The following is a 9014-nucleotide window of genomic DNA, read 5'->3' on the forward strand; positions in this document are numbered from 1 at the left end:
CGGGGCTCAGTCGGGGGGCGGCGGCGGCGGCGGCCTCGGGGATGGCGGCGGCTCCGCTGCTGCTGTTGCTGCTGCTCGTGCCCGTGCCGCTGCTGCCGCTGCTAGCCCAAGGGCCCGGGGGGGCTCTGGGAAACCGGCATGCGGTGTACTGGAACAGCTCCAACCAGCAGTGAGTCGGGGGCCCCGGGGAGTCCGGGGAGCCCGTGCGTCCCGTGTCAGTGAGAGGGAGAGCTGGTGGGCCGAAGTCCTGGGGGAACCCGGAGTGGGAGTCCTGCAGCCCCGAGGCTGGGGGCTGGGAGACGAGGGAGAAGGGGGTGCACTCCGTGAAACTCGGGGCGGGGGGTGTCTGAGGGAGGTATAGTAAGGAGCGTTGAGCCGTGCGGGGGAGGCTGCCGGGGGGGCCCCCCATCCTCATCTTGGCTTGTCTCTGCACTCGCCGCTGGAATAGCTTGCCCCTGTCCCACAGCTCCCTCGGTCTTCACTCCCGCTGGCTGCGGGGTCGGGGTCTGGGAGCGCCGGTGTGCTAGGGATAGGCCGCCGCATCTGGGGGCCCCGGGATGACCCGTTTTTCAGCCATGAGGGTTTCAAAGGGCTCTGCCGAGGACTCTGGCTTTAGAGAGCAGGGTCCGGAGCCGCGGCAGGAAGTCCGACCCAGCGCCTCCCCTGACCCGAGGGGAGGGGGTCGCCCTGGTTGTGTGGACGGAGCCGCCGGCGGTGAGCTGGGGCTGGGTCGCCGAGTTGGGAGGACCCGCGAGTGCTGCTTGGGTGAGAATGGGAACGTGGGGGAGCCGGTGACAGGGAAGAAGGCAGGCGGAGATGTCGGCGTGTCACACACGCACACACGCCGGGGCTGGGGACGGCGAATGGCACCAAGTGTGAGCGGGCGTGCGCGGCTGTCAGGGTGCGAGTGTGTCTGAGTGTGTGATTTGTGTGTCTGCGTCGGCGATCGTCTCGGGGTGGGAGCGGGCGGCGGGTCGGGGAGGGGGCTGCGGTCGGGTGTCCGCGTGGCCGGCCTCGTCTGGGCTGGGGTGGCTGTCGGCGCCGCCGCGGTCTGGGCGGGTGTCGGGGCGGCCCTGTGGTTTCCCGGGGTGTGTGGCTGGGCGGCCGAGGGCCGGCTGCGGGACTGGGGGCTTCCTCCTGCTCAGTCCTCGCTGCCCTTGTGTTCTCCTCCCCGCGGAGCCGCCGTGTGTGTCACCCCGGCTGCCTCAGTGTGTGTCAGTGTGTTGGTAAGGGGAGGGGATCCCTGGGGACGTGGGGGTCACTGTCACACCTGCCCGGGCGGTGGCGGCAGCACCGCCTCTGGCTTCCCACCCCGAGGCCTACTAAGGAGCAAATGGTGAGACCCCAGGGGAGGGGACCGGGAGGGCCGGGCGGCCGCGACCCCCAACCTTCCGGGGAGGGGCTGGCGCTCGCCGCTCCGCTCTTTGTTGTTTGGGGCTCTGCGCCTCCCCCTCTTCTTCCTCGCGCCCAGAGTGTCAGACTGGGGGTGGGGATGAGCCAACGACGCCCCCCCCCTCTTGCTTCCCATGGAAACCTCGGGGGTGGGGATGCGGCCCCTCCCCCCCCGGAGCGGGACGCGGAGATCTCCGGGGGGCTCTGAGGGCTGACTCCCCGGCTCTAGCGTGTCTCCCTCCCCCAGACGAACCCCTCCGACCCCCGCCCCGCTGGAGTCTGGCGGGGAGTTGAGACCTCGCAGGTGAGGGGCCCCGGGCTCCCCGCCACCCTCGGGGCAGCCCGGTGTTCCTTAGTGGAAGGTAGAGACGGAGGGGAGGGGGGTGCGGGAATAGCCTTGAGGGGGTGTCGATCGGGTTCCCCGCCCCCGCATACACCTGGGCGCAGGTGAACGCTCCGGAAGGGGGTGGGGGCGCCTGGTTCCGGGGCCTCCTTTCTGCCCTCTCCATTCCCGTGCGGGCCTGGACCAGCGGAGGTAGAAGGGGGCGCCCGCCGGGCCGGGAGGCTGCCGCCGCCCCCGCCTCGCTTCCCTGGCCTTTGTTGCCGCTGCGCCCGGGCTCCCCGGCTCCCTCACTGCGGCAGCCGCGGCCCCATAAATCGTGAGAGCGACGTGCTCCGGAGCCGGGAGTGGAGAGGGCCGGGGAGCTGGGGGCGGGGCCGGGCCGAGCCACAGGCTCCCGCGCCCCCTCCCCCCGGTCACGTGAGCCCAGCTCGGGGCTTCTACCACCCGTCACGTGCGGAGGGTCTCGGCCCCTTGGGGTCACGTGGGGGAGGGTCTCACGACCCCGCCTCCTGGGGTCACGTGGGCGGGTGTTGGTGGGACGCGTGCTGCGGCCTTCCTTGACAGACCTGGGGGGTGGGGGGGCAGCGGTCCGGAGGCGGTCACCGGGGCCCCTCCTTTCAGTCCCCGGGAAGAGACCTGTTCCCAGCCTGGCCTAGAAACCAGGTGTGGGGTGGGGGGAAGGGCTGTTTTGGAGGGAAGCCTGCGGGAGTGAGCTGGAGAGGTTCCTCGGAGCCCGGGATTGAATTTGGAGGAGGCCGAGGGCCAGGTGTGCGCCCCCTCCCCGCCGGCGCCTCGTTTCTTTGCGGAACTGAGCAAAGGTTGGTCCTCGAAGCCCCTTTCCCGAGCAGTCTCGCTCCCTGTCTCTATCTCTGAAATATATGTTGCTGATCTCTTTGATTCATACGTTCATTCAGCAAATATTTACTGAGCCTCTACTACGTCCCTGAGGATCTCCTCTCTCCCGGCCGCCGAGTGTCGGTGCTGCACCCTCAGAGCGTCCCTGAGCCTCTGCTTTACGTCTCTGGTCTCCCTCTCCGCGGTTGTGGGCCTCTCCAGATGAGCCTCCAGCTCTTCCCCCGGTTCCCGTTCTCCCCTGCGTTCTTGTTCCTCGGCCCTCCCTCTCGGTTTCTGGCCTCCCTTCTCTCTCTCACACAGTCTCCTTCCCTTTCCCTCGCAGTGAATCCGGGCTCCGTTAACCTCTCTTCTCCAAGTGTGCCTCTGTCACTCCCTCTCTGTGTCTGGCTTTCGGCTGGTCTCTCGCTCTCTCCGCCGCTGCAGATCAATAAACCTTCGCCGCCGCCGCCGCCGCCGCCGCCGCCGCTGTCGCAGGCACGAGGGGCGGGGATGTTGGGCGCTCAGATCCTCCTCCATCGACACGGTCTAGGGGAGCCCCTGGCCCCCGAAACCCGATGGCAGGACCCAGACCCCCTGGGCGCCGAGGCCTAGGACGCCCGAGGGCCGCGGGGGTGTCGGCGTGTGCGCGCCGCCTCCGCCCCCAGTCTCCCCAGGCCCCGGCGCGCGGACCCCACGCCGCGCACACGTGGTCCTGCCTCGCCTGCCGGAGAGGGCGGCGCGCAGCGTCGGGGGCGCGCGCTGAAGGAAAGAACCCGGTGTCTCCATCCCTCCTCCTCTCCCTCTGCTTGCTCCCTGGCGTCTGAGGCCAGGGGAGGGGGTTTAACAAGTTCGAGGCCCCTGGAGAGATCCTTTCCCTACTCCCTTGGTCTTGTTAGACACCCTGTTTACCTGTCCGTAATTGCCCCGGGGGGAGACGTTTGCTCCTTCCCAGCTCCCCTGCCACCCACCCTACCCCCTCTGCGGACAGCCAGAGAGGCCAGGCACTGAAGGAGTGAAGCAAAGGGGTCGGGATGTGCCCCGGGGCGTGTGAGCGGGGAAAGGACCGAAATGACGTGGTGAGGGGACATCCCTTTTAGAAGAGCTCTGTCGACACTCGCCTTTTCTTTGAGAGAAGTGGGAGGCAAGAAGAGGATGAAGTGGGGGAAGAATAGAAAATTGTCTGAAGGAGCCGGGTACAATCCAGCCCTCAGATCCCAGCCCCCCCCGGGGGGTGGGGCCCTGGGGGCGGGGCTAGCAGCGGAGCTCTTCTGAGGCCTAGCAGCTCCTCCCTCTTCACTGTTAGGTAAGGGAGGATGACAGATTCAATTAAAGCGCCCAAGCTGAGCAGACAGGTCGGGTCTCCTAGGAGTTGTGGCTTGGGATTCTTGGCACCTAGCCCTCTGTCCCCCTTCACCAGATACCAACAGGACCCAGCCAGCAGGTCTTTCTCTCACTACCAAGCTTTATAAGAATATAGAGCACATTTCAGGGGCCTTTCTTGCCACCCACTCAGAAATAGGTGAGAGATGGCTTCTTTTCCCTTGTGGCCATCCATCAATCTTTTTATAAGGCTGGTCCCACCCTGTTGAGGAAACTGAGGTACCTGCAGAAATATCTCTATAGAGTTGGCTTGCTCCCTGCTGGAATGGGGTGTGTGGTAGTAGGAACTGGGCTGTAGGGCAGGGAGGGACTGTTCAGAATGAGACTGGAAACATGGGCGAGGCTCAAGGACAGAGGCCCCTGTGTGGCTAAATGGCTGCTTCAGACCTGGCACCCTATAACGATGGCCCCCTCCTCAAAGCCTGAGGGAAGGAACAAGAGACTGTGGGGTTGGGATGGACAGAGGAGCCTGGGGTGGTGCCTGGGAGCTAGGCCTAGTCTAACCCGTTTTCCTGCTCTCAGTGCCCCAGGCTGAGACTCCTGCCCACCTGAGTACCAGGGCCAGGGAGGGGCCAGAGTGACCCATCACTCCCATGGGAATCAAGTGGGACTGCTGGCATTTCTGATGACTCAAGAAGGCTATACCCATTCTTCCTGGGGTGCCGACACACCAGCTCTCCTCTATCTGACTCACTACCAGGCTTGAGAAGGGGGCAGCACAGGCAAAGCCAAGAAAGTACGGTCAAGGACCTTGCCTCATGCAGAAGCCTTGGAGCGCATGTCCCTAATGAGTCTAATTACTGTTTGTAGAACTGGGTGGTTCCTGGTGACATGGAGATCCAGCCTCTCCCCTCAGGGAGTTCCCAGGGACTTGAGGACCCCAGTGGTTTGACATTATGGCAGATACCCCATGCCTTCCTGTGTCCCTTGCACTCCTCTGACAGTGGCAATATGTGTGGACCTACCCTGAAGAGATTAGGGAAAACCCCTGCCCACCTCCACATTTCTCTCTCCCATCCCCACACCACTGAAGGCTTCAGACTAATACTTTGATGGTGACTAGAAAGGCGGGTGAGGATTATAGGGACAGCATCTGCTTCCGTGTCCCAGACTCTGAACTGGAAAGTGAGAGGCACAATCACCTTGTCTAGGCACTGTGCCACTACTCAACCTAGCATGGTTATTGGGGGTGGGAGACCTTGGCACCCAGGTAGAAGAGAGGGAGGTGCATAATGAGATGGAAGTTTTGGCTGGTTGGCATGATGCCACTGCGAGGCTGAGTCCCACCGTTCCCTGTCATGTCAAGTTATTGAGGGCTTAATTGTCCATGGCCTTAGAGTGGAAGCAAGGAACACTCAAAATCCAGAGGTCAGGGATACAGTCATGCAGGGAAAGCAGAGAGACCCTTGCTTGGTTGGCTGGGGTCAACCAATACTGGTATGAGACTCAGCACACATGCAACCTAGCTTTTCTAAGTGCCGCCTATGAGTGGGCGGTGGACATTTTTGTTCCTGTGCCATAGAACTTGTGCATGTATATGCATGAAGCCGCCATGCGTGCGGATGTGAGGGCAGGTTCTGTTGGACTGGCCTTGGTGTGTGTGTGTGAAGGGGCGGGGGTGGGGGGAGTGGACTGGCAGCCGCTAGGGAAGCATGCTGGAAGAAGTGATCAGAGGGTGTATGTCCCATTGAAGGAATCCCTCTACTTTCACCCTTCACTTCCATCCTTGCATTCCGTCCTCCGGGCTGATGAATTCTGGGGAATGGATGGAGGAAATCCGGGCCCGGGTCTAGGAGTCGCTGGGGCCTGCGCCGTATCTGTGGCAACCACAGCGTAGGTTTCCCCCTCTTCCCTCCGCCCCTCTTTGCTCGCCTCTTTTCCTTTGGAGGCAGCCGGGCTTCCCTGCGCCTTTGCTCCCCTCTGGTGGCCGCCAGGAGAAGGACAGGCCAAGAAGGAGAGGGCACGGAAGGATAGCGAGGGGGCTGGCGGCACTAGGGCCCCGGGGACAGAGACCCGAGTGGAGAAGGGAGGAAACTCAAGAGGGAAAGTCGGAAGACTCCGGGGACCCCAGGGACGATCTGCGGAGCGGTGACGTGCAAAGCGGGTTGGCGTTGGGGTTTCTTCTCTCTGACCCGCTTCCTTTTCCCTCCCACAGCCTGCGGCGAGAGGGCTACACCGTGCAGGTGAACGTCAACGACTATCTGGATATTTACTGCCCTCACTACAACAGCTCAGGGGTGGGCCCCGGGGCGGGGCCCGGGCCGGGCGGCGGGGCGGAGCAGTACGTGCTGTACATGGTGAGCCGCAGCGGCTACCGCACCTGCAACGCCAGCCAAGGCTTCAAGCGCTGGGAGTGCAACCGGCCGCACGCCCCTCACAGCCCCATCAAGTTCTCGGAGAAGTTCCAGCGCTACAGCGCCTTCTCGCTGGGCTACGAGTTCCACGCCGGCCACGAGTACTACTACATCTGTGAGTGGCGGTCCCGGGGGCGGGGAGGAGAGAGGAAGGGAGGGCGGAGGCCCCGGAAGTTAGAGTGAGTGACAGCCTGGGAGGAGGCCCCGAGGGTCTGGGGTCGGCCTGAGAGGCCATCGCCAAGCTCAGAGTTGTGCGTGAAACTCCAGGATGAAGCGTGAGGTCTGGGCCAGCAGCCCCTAAGTGGCCGCGAGGCTGACAGGGGCGGTCTGGTGACAGTCCCAAGTTGGGGCAGTGAGTTCTTGAGGACTGAAACCAAAGGAGCGCTAGGGCTGACAGCGGAGCCCCAAGGACCAGTGTCGCAGAGGCCCAGTGGGGGAGCTGCGGAGGGAGATGGACCGAGGGCAGTTTGGAGGGGGTGAGAAGGAAAGTCTTGGGTCAGGACACCGGGCACAAATTGGGGCGAAAGTGACTCAGGCCCAGTCTCCTCCCCAGCCACGCCCACCCACAACCTGCACTGGAAGTGTCTGAGGATGAAGGTGTTCGTCTGCTGCGCCTCTAGTAGGTATCATCGACTCCTGGCCACACCCCTATCCTTGCCTTCCCTGCTTTGGGGCTCCCCTAGCTTCCTGGGGGTGGGGGCTGAGGGCACAGGCAAGGGAGACTTACTCCCCAACAGTAGCAAGCGAGGGGGATCCTGGCCCTGACTCTCCCCTCCTCTCTCCCCACCCGTACCCCACCCCGCAGCATCGCACTCCGGGGAGAAGCCGGTCCCCACTCTCCCCCAGTTCACCATGGGCCCCAATGTGAAGATCAACGTGCTGGGTGAGTCTGCGCAGCGCCCTCTGGTGGCCACTGCTGAAACCGCAGCCCCCTTCCTGGTGCCCGCTCATCCCCGCATGCCTACCCCTGGGACACCCATCCTTCCTGCCCCATGGGTGGTCACGTCCCCGGCTCCAGTGCTGCTGCCGCGTGCCCCCGCCCCCGGCGCGCGGCCCAGCCCTCACCAGCCTGTCTGTTCATGTGTCCACAGAAGACTTTGAGGGAGAGAACCCCCAGGTGCCCAAGCTTGAGAAGAGCATCAGCGGGACCAGCCCCAAGAGGGAACACCTGCCCCTGGCTGTGGGCATCGCCTTCTTCCTCATGACACTCTTGGCCTCCTAGCTCTGCCCCCCTCCCGTGGCAGGGAGAGACGGGGCGGGGCTGAGAAGGAGCAGGGAGCCTTTGACCTTTACAAGGGACGCCTAGCTGTGGGGGCCTATATTCCTCCTCCCCTGGCTGGAAGTGGGGTCTGCACCGAACATCTGTGCCTGCCCCTCTGCCCCCTCCCTCCAGGTAGGGCACTGTAGTGGACTAGGCACAGGTGCCACCACAGGTCCTGGATGGCCTTGTGGCTTTGGTAATATTTGGTACCAAACTTGGGGGCCATAAAGGGCAGTGGCTCAGGACCCCCTGACCCCCTGGTACTTTTCCCTGGCCCTTGGTGCCCTCCCCCTTTGTCCCATCAGAGAGACAAATATGCCCCAGAGAGAGCAAATGGCAACCTGGGAAGTGCCCCCATTACTCTCCACCAGGGACAGAACATGGGGAGGGGACTAGATGGGAGAGGAGGTTGCACTAGCTGCTGCCTCCTTCCCCTGTTTACAGCAATAAGCACGTCCTCCTCCCCCCACTCCCCTCACAGGATTGTGGTTTGGATTGAATCCAAGTTTACAAATAGACACCCCTGGGGAGGCAGGCAGTGGACAGGGGTGGCAAGGGGTGGGTGCCAGGCAGGCATGTACAGACCCTATATCTCTATATATAATGTACAGACAGAGTCCTTCTCCCTCCTTAACCCTGACCTTTCTGAACATCCCCTTCCAGCTTCAGACCTTTTCCCTACCAGGCTAGGCCCCCCCTGGGGACCCCCGGCCCCTCTTTTGTCTTCTGTGAAGACAGGACCTATGCAACGCACAGACACTTTTGGAGACCGTGAGAGACAACAACGCCCCCTCCCTTCCAGCCCTGAGCCGGGAACCAACTCCCAGGACCTTGCCCTGCCCACCCTACGTGGTCCCCACCCATCCTGGGCCTTTTTCAAGTGCTTTGGCTGTGACTTTCATACTCTGCTCTTAGTCTAAAAAAATAAACTGGAGATAAAAATAACTGAGTGCGTGTGATTTCAAGGGGGCCATCACCCTTCTGTTTCACCAGCCAAATCCCACAAGGCTCAGGGCCCCAGGTAGGCTGGGGATTCTAGGCCAAAGAGTCCACTGAGCACCTTGTTATATGGCTTGTCTCCTTTGGGAGAGGCAGCTCTGTGTGGAGAGAGCGCAGAGCCTTTGAGCTGGGCCTGGATGACTTTAGGTGAGTCCCTGAACGGCTCTGGGCTCAGGTACTCCATCTGAAACCTGAGCTGTCATCTCTATGTGTCAGGGTTGGGGTGAGGATGAAATGCTGTGGGGAGTGAAGGCTCAATCGACAATGGGGTTCTCCTTTTTTTCTCACTCCATGATGTAATCAGAGGTTCTTGGCTGGGGTCTATGGATTCCAGGGGATTTGTGAACCTAGATAGGAAAACAATGACATCTTTATTTTCACTCACCTGTAACAAATTTAACATTCTCTTCTGTACTTGGGCGACAAGCCACAATAGTATTAATGGTACCTG

General features: G+C 62.4%; 1 protein-coding gene across 2 annotated transcripts; it reads left to right on the forward strand.

Annotated features, from left to right (window-relative positions):
* The first annotated feature begins 6 nt into the window (after window positions 1-6).
* On the forward strand, window positions 7-8509 carry Efna3 (ephrin-A3). 2 transcript variants are annotated; one of them, XM_013015104.1, is made up of 5 exons: window positions 7-169; window positions 6105-6418; window positions 6857-6922; window positions 7109-7186; window positions 7395-8509. In XM_013015104.1, the coding sequence occupies exons 1-5, from the start codon at window positions 42-44 to the stop codon at window positions 7523-7525; spliced, it is 717 nt and encodes a 238-aa protein (XP_012870558.1). In that variant the 5' UTR covers window positions 7-41; the 3' UTR covers window positions 7526-8509. The 2 variants fall into 2 exon arrangements, with proteins under 2 accessions (XP_012870558.1, XP_012870559.1); XM_013015105.1 differs by lacking the exon at window positions 7109-7186 and having other exon boundaries at window positions 7395-8493.
* The last annotated feature ends 505 nt before the right edge of the window (window positions 8510-9014 follow it).

This window comes from Dipodomys ordii, unplaced genomic scaffold, assembly GCF_000151885.1.
Source record: "Dipodomys ordii isolate 6190 unplaced genomic scaffold, Dord_2.0 Scaffold26, whole genome shotgun sequence".
NCBI classification, from domain to species: Eukaryota; Metazoa; Chordata; class Mammalia; order Rodentia; family Heteromyidae; genus Dipodomys; species Dipodomys ordii.

Excerpts from the sequence above, each read along its gene's own strand:
- Efna3 (XM_013015104.1), top strand. The coding sequence starts at position 42 with ATGGCGGCGGCTCCGCTGCTGCTGTTGCTGCTGCTCGTGCCCGTGCCG. Across the intron at positions 6,419-6,856 it reads CCACGAGTACTACTACATCT|CCACGCCCACCCACAACCTG; the intron begins GTGAGTGGCGGT and ends TCTCCTCCCCAG. Across the intron at positions 6,923-7,108 it reads GTTCGTCTGCTGCGCCTCTA|CATCGCACTCCGGGGAGAAG; the intron begins GTAGGTATCATC and ends CCCACCCCGCAG.